The sequence below is a fragment of the Pinus tabuliformis genome, chromosome 4_1, assembly GCF_031772625.1.
Source record: "Pinus tabuliformis cultivar Carrire ecotype Pingquan chromosome 4_1, CPIR1, whole genome shotgun sequence".
NCBI lineage: Eukaryota > Viridiplantae > Streptophyta > Pinopsida > Pinales > Pinaceae > Pinus > Pinus tabuliformis.
In genome coordinates this window covers 261,649,360-261,663,729 of record NC_142303.1, presented here as the reverse complement: position 1 = coordinate 261,663,729, position 14,370 = coordinate 261,649,360, and the positions used below count along the sequence as shown (strand labels likewise).

Here is a 14,370-nt window from a genome sequence, read left to right as displayed (position 1 = left end):
TCTCAAATATCATCTTTCGCTTCTTCAGATTGATCACCCCATTCATGTCAGTGGCCCAATCGATCCCTAGAAGCGCGAGATAGGGATTATTGTCATCCACAATCTCTATCACTTCAAAATCAGCCAACGCGCTCACGCCTTCAATATCCACTATTACTCCCTGCAATCTCCCCATAGGGATGATCTTTTGTTGATTTGCCATTCTTAACTGAATTGGAGACCACTGCAGTGCAGGTCTCCCCATTCGCTCCCACATCTGTTTAGGCAGAACATTCGCGTCGGAACCTAGATCCAAGATAACTTGGTCCATTTCGTATTCCCCTATTTGCACAGTGAGTCTCATCTCACGTCCAGTCCTTGTCTTATGCTTACCAAGCTTTCTGACTAAGTGCGGTTCATCCGTACCGGTTTCCCTGCCAGCACACCTATTGATCAGTTGCTACAGTCCCTTCACCGCCTTGCTATCCCGTAGCAGTTTCATGCAGGTCTCTAAGAACGTGGTAATCATGGACAGGTCCATTTCTTCCGTCGGCTTCTCTTGACTTCCTGAGGTAGAGGCCTCAGCGAAACTTTTCTTTGCTTCCATGAATGTTTTCTTTTGCGCGTTCCATATCAAACCCGGTCTCCCTTTCTAGTGCTTTGCGGACCCACTCACCTTCTACAGGCTGCTTCTCCTTATCCTCACTAGTCGTCGTTCCACTTCTCAACATAATGTTTACCTTAGGGTATTCCTCGCGAGGCTCAACCCTCATCATCTGAAGGTTCTAAGTCGGTTGCGCCCCCTTCTCGCAAATCTTAGCCAACAATATAGGGCAATCCTCTGTTGCATGGTCAAACTGAGTACAACAGCCGCATGAAAGATGTGTCAGATTCGGGCAATTCTCGCGTAGTGTCCTGTTCCCCCACAGTTGTAACAAATACGCTACCCTCGACCTCTACCAGGTCCTCCACCTCGACCTCGTCCGTGCCCCTGATACTCACCTCACGCTCCTCCAGTGCCTTGGTCCAGAGGCCACGTTCCTGCCTGCACCCTATATGCAGGTAACCTGTCCATCATTAATTCGTAACTACTACAATTGCACTCGTCATGACCCACTGATTGACATAAATTGCAGAAGAGTCGTTGTGGTGTCTGTACGAATTTCTGCAGCAAATGGCAATTGCCTGTCACATGTTTCCCAGCTACCTGGCAGATAGCACACCATAGCACGGGCCCTATACTTGGCCACGCTGCAGCCTCCGGTCTAAGAGGCATTGGTCCCCCTGCTGCGACATAATTTGCAAAGACTGGACAGTGATCCTTGTCATGCCCCTGACCTTTGCATTTCAGGCACCAGACTTCTTCGCATACCTCAGGCCGAACTGTCCTATCATTCTTTTGGCTCTACATCTCCAGGCAAAGGTTCTACAACTATGCATGAATATGTTGAACCCCTAGATTAGCATCTGGCATCGGCATTTCATGCAATCTCTTTCCAATTTCCAAAGCTTTTGCCTGAGTCCCAATCTTCTGTTGTGACAGCGCAACCCTTAGATGAGGCAAGAGCGCAGCCACAAACCATTTGCGGTGCTGCCCATCTGTCAGATTCATGCTAGCTTCGCGAATCTTGCACTTCAATCTTTGATCCAACTCCCAGGGTGTCTCTCGAGGCTTAATCATAATCTCTTTGAATCCCATAATGGATTGCGCTTCACACTTAGGTCTACTGAATTCCTTATTCAGCGCAGTCTGGATATCTGCCAACCCGGACGTCAGGTTATTAGTGCAGTACTTAATGTACCATGTCAATGCGCGGTCTTGCAAAGCACTAACCAGTGTAGCTTTCTTCATTTGATCATCCGTGATACCCTGAACTTCCCATACAACGTTCGCGACGAGCCAAAATTGGTCTGGATCTTCATTCCCCAGGCCTCTGAACACAGGTAGCTTTATTGAGTTCGCCATATTGAACGGTGGTGTGGGCGAGGATGTAAGTGGTGATGGCGGTAGTGTGGGCAAGGGTGTAAGCAGTGGTGGCGGTGGTGTGGGCGAGGGTGTAAGCAGTGGAGGTGAAGATGGAAGTGGGGTGGGTGGTTGAGGTACTCGCGAGAACCCTTGTTTTATCAAGTGAATAACGCTCTGCGAAGAAGCTTGTGTTGCTTCCTCGTCATCACTCAGAGGGGGTTCAATCAGCAGGCTATATTTAGGGCCTCTTCTGACTCCGTCCCTGAAAGTTATTCCACTTCATGTAGCTCCAAACATCAAGGTAACTGCATAACCCACTTTTCACACAATAGAATCTTAATCTAAGTATTTAATGACCTTAAATACTTACCTCGCAGCCCTTTGAAGAAGTGTCGCTCTGCTTCACTGTAACCGACTGAAGTATCGACCACGAACTCTGTCACAAACCTCCCTATGATACCATCGAGCCAATGATTGACAGCGTGCGCGATCTTATCTTCAGAAGCTTCAGTCTCCATACTAACTCCAGTGTCCAAACAATTGGGCCGTCAAGCCTCCATCTACCTTGGCCGTCTACCAACATTGTGATCCACTCGTATAATTCAACTAGGAAGGAGCAAAAGAAGATTTTGTGTATCTATGTGTACAGATATTTGTCCAACCATTGTTCCTTCGTCAACTGCAGATTCATGTTTTCCTGTGTCGCGAATTCGTGGATCTTTCTATCCAACCAGTCTTTGATCTCTTTCTTAGTTGGGTTCCAATGATGCGACATCACACATCTCATTATGCAAATCCCGGTCCCGACAACGGAACCATTTGTTGGCTTGATGGGCCCTGACCCAGGTTCAGTGTTAGTCAGCCAAGCAAATCCCTACACTACTGGCCCTTTCGGCATCAGCCTGCGGAGCGCAGACCGAAGTCTCACCCGAAGTAGTATGGGGGGATGCAGGAACCAAGTTTCTGCACCCTGAGATGGTTGTGATGTTGGTTTTATACCTTACACTCTGCCTTCACGCAGATCAATAGGGCTTATTGAGGTGCTTCTTTATTCATCTTTCAGAACCTTAGCGGAGGTCTGCGATCGTCCTTCGCGTAACCCTAACAAGTGATTCAGGCACTTACGTGCCTCTGTAACTACTTTACTGTATAGTTTCCCGAATTATCTTAAGTGTTCGCCAATTCTACCATGCAATTAAGATTATCTTCACGTAAACATATATCTCTACTTGCGTTCTTATAACAGAGGAAAACATATATATTCGCGCATCAAATTAGCAATAAAACATAAACCCAGTGCTTAACATAACATAATCGCATGCAATTGACAGAAGTAAAATACACGGTAATTTCAAAATACTTCTCTTTATTGATGATCTAGATTTCCAGTACAGACTCTAACTGCCCTGCGCACACAACTGCAGGTGTCCGCGCACTCAACTGCGGACTTCTAACCTAAGCCTCTGCACACTCAGCTACAGAGCCTCTTTCCTACGCTAAGACTCTCGCTCTTAGCTCTTCACCCACTCGTCAATGACTCCCACTATCAACTTACTACTTAACTTCACTGAACTGTCTTAGACTCTTCTAAGACTCCCTTTTTATACAATCCCATGGTTCGCGGACCAAGGGTGGATCTCTAAAGCCAACATGATTTATACAAAAGAAGGCGCAAAACCCTTAGCAACTCTTTACACCTTCGCGCTCTGCGACCACAAAATGCGGAGACTTTACATTCGTTATACAAAATTTGGGCTTTCTGCCCCAAAACTTAGGCTTTTAGCCCCAAAAATGACCCCAGGGGACCCCTTCACAACAGTTTACGAACCAAAGGATAGTTACCAAAACTACCATATCAATGCCTACTTCATTAAAGAATCTCGAGAGATGAGGAAGCTATGTGTAATCCTTAATGCAAAATTACTCCTGATAAAAAAAATCCTTCACGTTGCCCATGGATGTTTCCTTGATGAATTGCCAAGGTTTCACCACATAAAAATCTTGTGTACTATTGTATACTTGTGTGTCATTATTCATGTGCTTAAATGCTTGTATAGACTTTGAAATACCAACAAGTGGTATTAGAGCTAGAGTTGAGGTATAAATCTCGCGCAAAGTGGAGAGTTGTTGTTATGGTTCCATCCGTTAGAGACCAAGCAGATTGGCACATCCTTGTTCATTGTTTGTAAAACCCTAGTCAAAACGAATTGTGTGCAGAGGAGATTTTGCGCATAGAGAGAACAACTATGAAGCACTATGAAGGTGTTGTTAAGGTCGCACAGAGGTAGTAGGGTCGTGTCAAAGAATCCATAGGGAGCAGAGCCACTATGTCCAGTCTGCAAACCCACAAAGGCCACTAGTATTTGGCGGAGGCTCGCGCGCAAAGAAAACTTGTGTGCACTTTGTAGGAAAGAACCCTAACAAACAGTTTGCGCAGATTTTTTTAGAAGTTTGCTACAATATAGTTAGGTTGAGTCTATCAATGAAGGAGGTCGCATAAAGAAGCGTGGTAGGAATAGAACAATCGGAGAAACCTGTAGCAGACGCCGCCTGCGAGACGTTACAAGCCAAGTCAAACCATTGTCCATGAAGGTTGATGTTGTGGTGGAAGCCATGTCCAGTTAAGAAGCTACAAATAAAGAATTCCTAGCTAAAATCAACTACATGCACATATTTCTTTATTCCATGAAATTTTTGGTTAAACTCTATGAAGAAAATAAACCTTCAAGCAAAGAGAAACCCTATTTTTTGTGCAAAAAACCCTAGTAAAATATTTCTACGAAGGTTCATTTTAATAATAAAAATTTTGAACCATGGAAAAAAAATTCAAGATCTGCTAGTACAACAAGGGTTGCATAAGGCGTTAGGTGGCAAGAGGAACAAACTTGCAATGATGATCGATGAAGAGTGGGAGGACCTGGATGCCAGAGCCCTCAATACAATTCGGTTATGTCTAACTGATGATGTTTTGTTTAACATCATTGGAGAAGGAACAAAAACATGATGGTGGACCAAGTTAGAAAGCCTTTATATGATGAAATCCTTGACAAATCATATATACTTGAAGAGGCAGCTATATAATATAAAATTGAAAGAATGTACAAAAATTGCAAATCACTTGAATGTGTTTAATACTCTTATTTTCTAGTTGAATAGTATGGATGTTAAAATCAACGGTGAAGATAAGGTAGTTACACTGTTGTGTTCATTGCCTGAATTGTGGGATCATTTCATAACCTCTGTTAGTTTTAGTACAACTGAAACTCTTGAATTTGATGTTGTTGTTGGAGCGTTGTTGTCTGAGGAGATGGGGAAGAAATCAAGTATTGGAACTTCCTCACTAGAAGCAATGGTGGTTAGAGGTCAATCCAATGAAAGAGGAGAAAATTTGAGAGGTACATCCAAATCAAAGTCCGAAGGAAAAAAGAGTAAACTTAGATGTCAGTGCTTCAACAAGACCGAGCATCTCAAGAAGGATTGTTGGAAAAGACAAAAATTCAAGGATGACTCCAAAAAGTAGGCAAATCCACTTGAATCAGGCTCAAGTATGATTGATAAGTATTGCCTTCTTGTAATGTTACTAAATACTATGAAAATTGGTTGTTAGATTCTAGCGCTTCTCATCATATTTTTCCACATAAAAATATGTTTTCAACATATGAAGTTGTAGATGGTGGAATTGTTTTTATGGGAAATAACATTTCCTGTAAGACTGTTTGGAGTAGGAAGTTTCAAATCAAAATGTTTGATGGTATTTTAAGAAAATTAACCAATGTTAAACATGTGTCTGAACTAAATAAGAATTTAATTTCTTTGGGAGTGTTGGATTCCAGAGGTCATAAGTTTATAGGGCAAGGTGGAGCACTAAAAGTGTCCAAGGGCGCTTTAGTGGTCATAAAGGCTACTAAGACAGGAAACCTCTACAAGTTGGATGCAAGTACTCAAATCAACAAAGCAGCGGTAGCATCTGAGGCAACAACTGGATCCACTCATTTATGGCATCAGCAGTTGGGTCATATGAGCAAGAAAGGACTACATTTATTGATAAACTACAAGTTACTTCCAAATTTAAAATATCTAAATTTGAATTTCTGCAAACATTGTATATTTTGAACACAGTGTAAACAAAAAATTAAAGCAGACAGTCATGTAAGTAAAGGAATTATTGATTATATTCATTTTGATATTTGGGGGCCATCCCCTACAGTTTCTTTCAGAGGATCACCGTATGGAACGTCGTATTTTGCAACATTTATAGAGGATTTCTCTAGAAAAGTGTGGGTTTATGTTTTGAAAAGAAAAGTTGACGTGTTTAATGTAGGTTTTAACCCTGTACAGAAATTACCTGCATACGAATTCTTAAACAAATAAAATAAACAATGCGAGAGCATAACCCATAAAACACATATGCACAGAGATTTTTCCCTGGATCCCAAAACCGGGACTACCAGCTTGATTTTTCATTATGTTCCTTTCAATGTTACAATACATATTTATACATGCCGAAGCATCCAATACCATGGACCGCAAACCATCGCATCCAATACCATGGACCGAAAACCATCGCGTCCAAAAAACATGTGCGAAAATCATGCACAAAACCATAGGTGGGTCCGCCCAACCTAACATATGGTCCAAAACCAAAATTTTCCGGGGCGCTGCCCCGGACCCCATAAAGTGGGGTTACGGGTGCCCTTCAAACCCCCTATTAACTACGTGGAAAGAATATAACACAACCCAACATTTAAACAATTTAGAGCAATGATTGAAAAGAAGAACAGGAAAACAACCAAATGTTTAAGAACCAATAGTGGAGGTGATTTCACTTGTTTAGAGTTTGAAAAATATTGCAAGAAGGTTGGGATCATGAGACACAAAACCACAGTTTATACTCCTCAGCAAAATAGCGTGGTAAAATGAATGAACATGACTCTTTTAGAAAGAGCAAAGATCAGGCTCAAAAATGTCAGTAGTCACTATTGCTTGTTATCTTGTTAATTGATCACAATCAGTCACAATAAATTGTAAAATCCCTAAAGAGGTTTGGCAGAAGTAGTCACTATTGCTTGTTATATTGTTAATCGATCACAATCAATCACAATAAATTGTAAAATCCCTAAAAAGATTTGGACAAATCATCCATGTGATTATTCAAATTTTAAAAATTTTGGTTGTGAAGCTTACGATCTTATTTCTAACAATCAACATTCTAAATTAGACCCCAGATCAAAAAAAATACATCTTTTTTGGTTATGATGGTGTTGCTAAGGGATATGGATTATGGGATCCTACGACCCACAAAATTGTCATCCAAAGAGATGTGATATTTGATGAATCTTATCTTACTAAATCAAACAGTGTAGAAGATGTTTTGAAACAGGAACAAGCACCAAATCAACAAATTCAATTTGAGTCTGAACCATCTACAAACACAAGGAAGCAAGAAGAAGCTTTTCATGATAAGATGTTGAAGGCATTTAGGAAATGTGGAAAATCCAAAACCAACACCAAGAAGATCTACACATGAGAGAAAACCTCCTAAAAGGTATACCAAATTTGTTTCATCTACTGCTATGGTTACTAATAATGGAGAACCTTCTTGTTATTAAGAAGTCGCAGACAATATCAATAATGCCAAATGGAAGAAAAGGATGAAAGAAGAAATGGATGCCTTGGAGAAAAACAAAACGTGGCACCTAGTAGAACTTCCTAAATATAGAAAGATCGTTGAATATAAATGGGTTTACAAATTGAAGAAATGAGTTGATGGTAATGTTGAAAGGTATAAAGCCACTAGACTGGTCACAAAAGGGTACACTTAGATGGAAGGTATATATTTCCATGAAATTATTTTGCCAATTGTTAAGCTTGTATCTGTTCATATTGTGTTGGCACTAGTTGCTTTGCTTAATTTGAAGTTAGAACAATTAGATGTTAAAACAACTTTCTTACATGAAGATTTGGACGAGGAAAATTATATGGAATAGCCAAAAGGTTTTATGCAATATCACAAAAGAAGATTAGTTTGCAAGCTCAAGAAATCATTGTATGGTCAAAAGCAATCATCAAGGCAATGGTCCAAGAAATTTGACTCCTTCATGATGAGCCAAAATTATACTAGAAGTGGTATGACCATTCCATGTACTTCAAAAGTTTGAATGGCATATGCATTATCTTAGTGCTATATGTTGACGACATGCTTGTTGCAAGCAAAAGCATGGATGAGATCAACAAGTTGAAGGCTCAGATGGCTAGGACCTTTGATATGAAGGATCTAGGAGCAACAAAACAAATCTTGGGCATTGAAATACACAGAGACAAAGAAAATGGTAAGCTCAAGTTTTCACAATGCACTGTTAAAAAAGTACTTGTAAAATTTGGGATGAATAATGTAAAACCTATAAATATCCCTTTGGCTTCCCATTTCAAGCTTTCTTTAGGTTTATGTCCAAGTAGTGAGGAAGAAAAGGATTACGTGTCCTGTATGCCTTATGCCAATGCAATAGAAAGTCGGATGTATGCAATGGTATGTACAAGACAAGATATTTCACATGCAATGGGTGTTGTCAGCAGGTACATGGAAAATACAAGAAAAGAACATTGGCATGTAGTGAAATGGGTGCTTCGGTATCTTAGAGGCACCAGTGATTATTGCATCACCTTTAATGGTTGTAATGATTATGTCTGCAACTATGTTGATTCAAATTTTGCGGGTGATTTGGATAAGAGGAGGTCTACTTCAAAATATGTCTTTACTCTTGCAAGGGGATCCCTTAGTTGGATGTTGAAGCTTCAAGAAAAAGTTGCTTTATCCACCACAGAGGTAGAGTACATTGTTCTCTCACAAGCTTGCAAAGAGGCAACTTGATTGAAAGGTCTTCTAGGTGAACTTGGAAAAATGCAGAATAGCGTAAAAATATTCTGTGATAGTCAAAGTGCTATACATTTGGCTACAAATCCAACTTATCATAATAAGACCAAACGTATTGATATAAAGTACCATTTTGTAAGACAGGTTATCGACAGAGGTGGAGTAGATATTAAAAAGGTCCACATTCAAGAAAACTATGTAGACATATTTATAAAACTAGTGTTGACAGAGAAGTTATGGCGGTGTCTGGCTTCTCTTGGCTTATAGAAGATGTGATGAAAGGTATTTGGCAAGACATTAGGAAAATTGTTGTCAAGGTGGAGATTGTTAGAACGTGACAACAATTTTATTAAAAGAAAATGTTAAAAACTGAATTTACCTATGTAAATGTAGCTAATGGTGTTATTTTATGAACCAAATGATAGTTACCAAAACTGTTATAATGGTGTCTACTTTATTTATGAATCTCAAGAGATGAGGACGCTGTCTATAAGCATGAATGTAAAATTACTCCTGATAACAAAAATCCTTTGCCTTGCCCATAGATGTTTCTCTGATAAATTGTCATGGTTTTACCACGTAAAAATATTGTGTATTATTGTAAATTTGTGTGTCATTATTCCTGCGCTTAAATGCTTGTACAAACTCTAAAATATCCAACATCCTTTTCCAAGTAAAACCTTGCAAAACCCAAGGGATGCTTCCCCACATTCGTGAATGGCATCCCTCATAAACCTGTTAACAAATACTAGTGCACCTCATCTAGGGGATTCAAACCCAAGACATGTTAGCACAAAACTTGTCAAGTGCTCAGCAACGTTGATGACAATTGATTGAGCTAGACCATAGACCAATTACTCCTAATGGGTTTTCAAACTTGCATTTAAGTGCTACTTAGCTTCCATTATGACCTTCGTCAGATTTTACATATGTTCCTGCCACATATTCATCGTTATCTAATGTGCAAACAGAATGAATATGTAATGGATGGACACAATTCAATACTTCTAATTAAAACCCCAATGTTAGCACCCAAAACGAGAGATGCATTCTTATCTGAAATCAGCACCTTTGATTGTTATGAAAAGTCATGTGTTCCAAGGAAGAACCAGGCCAAACGCTACCCAGAACATGTCTACTTAGTTCTATTTGGCTTGAGAAAACATATGTAAGCCCCAAATCTTTTTTTCCTCATTTTATCTTAAGAATATGTTTTCTTATTGACCTGCAGGCTGCAATCTTACTCTTTTGCATGCTGAACATAGACAGCATCCTAGTTCAAAGTGATCTCCCTAGCTTGGACAATGTAATTGAATGGTAAAATCATAAATTGATAACTAGCTTGAGCCGAATATAAAATTATAAATGACTTGACCTGATTAGTCCTAGAAGACTTCATTGATAAAGTAATTAAAATGCGTCATCAATGAAGATGTTTCCCACTTCAGATTCTGTGGTAGAGAACCATGTTACCACCCACATCTCACAAACGTCGTCATTCCAACATGAACTGTCTGAATTATGACAGGAGGTCAAGAACGTTTGCCCAGCCGAGAGAAACAAATCTGCAGGGAATGGCACTTTGAAACTTGAAAAAGCCATCCTTGGATGAAATTCTGGTTAATCCGCCAAACTTATTAACAGACATATTAGTCTATCTCTTACCATGGAGGCGATAAGGAAAATGTACATTTCGAAGCCAATATCATGCTTGTCCCTTAGAAATTCCTTTAGACAATTGCCAATCCATCACCGATGCCCAAATAGAGAAGTTTACAAGTAATGCCACATTCTAGGCCCCCATCAAGGAAGAAACAGGGGCATTTTTAGGAACAAAAAAGAATATAAATGTGGTTATCTAAGTACTAGCCTAGATCCATCTTAACTCCAGATCTACTAAGTGCCGAGAGGGATCAAATTCTCTCTGTTGAGGTGCAAACCTCTTTTAGAGTGAAAAGGGATTTGATCCCTCTCGGTGTTTTGTAGATACAGACTTAAGACGGATCTATGATGGTTTAATTATTAGTCTTTAAACAGGTCACATTAGAGAAAAATACCATGGGAAAAAACCATGGGCTGGAGAATTTTATTTTTTTATTATATTTTTTTAATTATGTTTTATTTTGACTAAGTCAAAATGTTAAACATTACATCTCTACCATATTGGGCTGGAGAGCACATGTCTGCCCAATCATGGAAATTCAAGAAATCTTCATGCAAATCCCACAATGGAAGACAAAAAGATCATCATACCTAGCAACAATGTAAGTGTTGATGGCTGGACAAGCACTACATTTTGCCTCAGTGAGACAGTGTAATAGTAAAAGATCCACAAAAATAAAAAGAGTTGAAACAAAGACCCTGACAAGTGGAAACCCATCCTAATTATTTCATCATTAATATGGCCTGATCTTACAAATTGGAAGCTAATTTTGTGGATAAGTGAGTTTTACTGTGAAAGATAGGGAAGGTGATCAATTGCAAATCAAAGTTCATGACACTATGGAAAAGTTGTGGATAGCAAAGATTGGGATTGATGCCTTTCAGGTGAATAACAAATCCAGGTTCATGAGTCTGAGCTAGTTGTACCGAGAACCCTCCAAATTAGCAAATATAGAAATGTTTGCATAACTGATGAAGAATCGTAGAGAATGTAAGAAGGCAAAATTACCACCCAAGAGGTGATTCTTTAAAAACTTATATAAGTAAAATGAACCAACCATGGTAACCTGAGGTCCCGGTTACACCTAGCAATTGCAGAAAGCCTAAGTTCATAATAAACACTACTGAGCAATCCGAGCATAGTCATCTTAACTGGATGCAACCAAGGTCAGCAAGGTGAACTGATCATACCATTTTCCTGGATAAGGATCATTTCAGACAAAAATTCTAAAACCAAATTCAACACATCACACCCAGCAACCTTACAGAATTCACCCCCCAACATTCTGCAACACACTCTCACAAGTCTGCAATTCGCAATGCCCAACCAAAATTACAAAACCCACAAGGAATACTGAGCACCCACAAACCCAGCATCCAATCCATACCATATTCTCAAAAACCAACAAAGCACCTAGACTATATGTAGAATCCCCAACCCTTCCGGGACTTAAACTCATGCACGAAAAATAGTAAATACAGATACTTCAACATTTAGACATATCTTATGGCTATAGGCATTCTGATAAAATAATTCATCAGAGAAGAGAGACAGGATATACCTTGAAAACAGAGCAACTAGTTCATTGCGGTGCTCAGATAGCGTGTCCTCAACACGCTCTCGAGAACTCAGAGAACGAGTCAACCTTGCAGAAACCATATTTGCCTTTGGATCGATGCCAACACAGCAAGTTAAAAGAGATATTCAAGTACTATTTGCCCTCAATTACTAACCCTACAAGAATTCTGATTTATCTCTGATAACAGAGTTCAATTATATACACACTTGAATAGCAATACAGACACCTGGAATTTTTGACACACATAAAAACAAAGAGCTTCTAGAGACTTTGACAAATTAATAACACCGTCTCTGAAAAATCAAACGTCAACATTGCAAAGGCAGGAAAACAAATCAGTCATAAGCGTGATAAAACAGGATAAGAGCCAGGGATTTATATTGACCCAAGAAAATTAATTTAGACTGTCGTTATATTAAAAGTTACAATATAAGAAAACACAAAAAACTAGGCTAATCAGGGAAGGAAATCTAGATGCTATCAGAAGTGGGTTCCGTTAAAGGGTGGTATTCTTCTCAAGTCAATTCATTTTGCTGGATTTCATCGACATTTTTCTTCCACCTGTCAGCTCAGCCAACCAGGCAGAAGGTCCTCATAAAGATCAGATTCGTCCAATCTCATTGCTGGCGGCTTCGGATAAATGCAACGTGATGATAGTGGGCTTTCACTGACATGTCTTCGCTAAAGCCAGTGGCCTCGCCACTAGATTTGTGAGGTCATTCAAATTAATCGAAACCAGACAGTGGTTCTGGACCCCTCATTGGGTTAGAATGGGAATATATGCGGTATATTCGCCAGTGCTTAATGTTTTTTATGGACACAAGAATATATGTTCGTTTTTAATGTTATCTCGTTGGGTGCATGTTATTTTCCATGAAGTACTTTGTTGTCGAATTTGTGTGGCGGTGGTATATGCTATTCAAATTAAAAAATGGTTAAAAATTGTGTGTATTAATTTGATAGTGATTTTAAAATTAAATTATTATTATTATTTAAAATGAGAAAGAGATAACTACTATATCATTATGAAGTTGAGAAAGAGATAACTACCATTTCATAGGAAGACATTTCCAAAACAAGATTTATCATCATAATGAAAAGTCTTTACTAGAACAAATATTATCCTCACCATAATAACATAATTGTTTCACTATGATGTAGAGGTATGATTATTAGATTATATATAAGAAGGATAATTCAGTAACATAATTGGGTCATTATGATGTAGAGGTATGATTATTAGATTATATATAAGAAAGGTAATTATAATACCATGGTTGATGCTTTATCCAGGGATGGTTGGAATTTCAACCAGAATCTTGATGATTTTGTATTTTTTAAACTGTATTTGATGGCAAAATCACCCCATGATGCCCCGTCAAATTCCACCCTTGTATCCAGGTAATTTGAAGGAGGATGGATTTCTCTTTGCCTTGTCCTTACCAATTCCAAATTGGTTTGAGAAACTCATTGAAAATAGTTAGTAATAATTATATTGTAAAAGAAAAAAGAATATAATAATGATAGTAATTTCTTAAAATTTTGTAATAATAGAAATTATTTTTTATTATATTTTATTTTATTAATTATGTTATTTATATTAAATTTTAATTTTAAATTATTTATTATAATATTTTTTAATTTTTTATTTATTGAAATTATAATTATAAGGGTGTTAAGAGCACAGAGAGTAATTTTTTGCCCTAAGAATTAAGAAGAATATAGATATGCTTGGGGTTTAAGTCATTTTTAACAACATTACTGAAGTTTATGCCTTATATCAAGGTTTGATGCAAATTACGAATCTGAGCATTCAAGAAGTGATTGTTTTTTATGGTTCCTTGAATATAATTAACTATCTATATTCAGGATCTCTCCCCTCAGTTACAAAGTTAAGTCAAATTTTCAAGTAGATTTATCAGTTGTATCAAATGTGTTAGTCTATCCCCAAGAGGAAATGTCTTCATGTTCTCACATCAAACAACTCCAAAGCTTATTACATGGCTAATTTGAAATCAAGGCTAAATCAAGGTGAACTTTGGTGGCAAGGGAAAAAGGGGTATGCCCCCCTTCCTTGATCTTTAATCAGAAGACTCAAAAATCAAAGTGGATGAATAATTCCTCATGGTTTAATATAACATTTCAATGTTTTGTAAATTTTAGTTTTTTTTGTCGAAAGAACTTAGCTTGAATGGTATGGCAATTGCATGTACGAAGTTACCAATTCCACTAAGTGGAATATTCTCATCCCAATTTTAAAAAAAAAGTAAATAGATGTTCTTGTTAATATGTGTGTATGTGTGTGTGAGATT

At 38.4% G+C, this 14,370-nt stretch overlaps 1 protein-coding gene across 2 annotated transcripts in view; it reads right to left on the bottom strand.

The window, feature by feature from the left end:
- The window catches only part of LOC149175269 (sucrose synthase 3-like), a 37,113-nt gene extending 24,679 nt beyond the window's left edge, over window positions 1–12,434 (bottom strand). Inside the window, exon 1 of one of the 2 annotated variants that reach the window (XM_089419574.1) lies at window positions 12,041–12,434. In XM_089419574.1, the coding sequence (XP_089275700.1) occupies window positions 12,041–12,138 (98 nt within the window). In that variant the 5' untranslated portion in view covers window positions 12,139–12,434. The remainder of the gene's footprint in view (window positions 1–12,040) is intronic. The other variant, XM_089419575.1, reaches the window with a different exon arrangement.
- Between the last annotated feature and the right edge of the window lie 1,936 nt (window positions 12,435–14,370).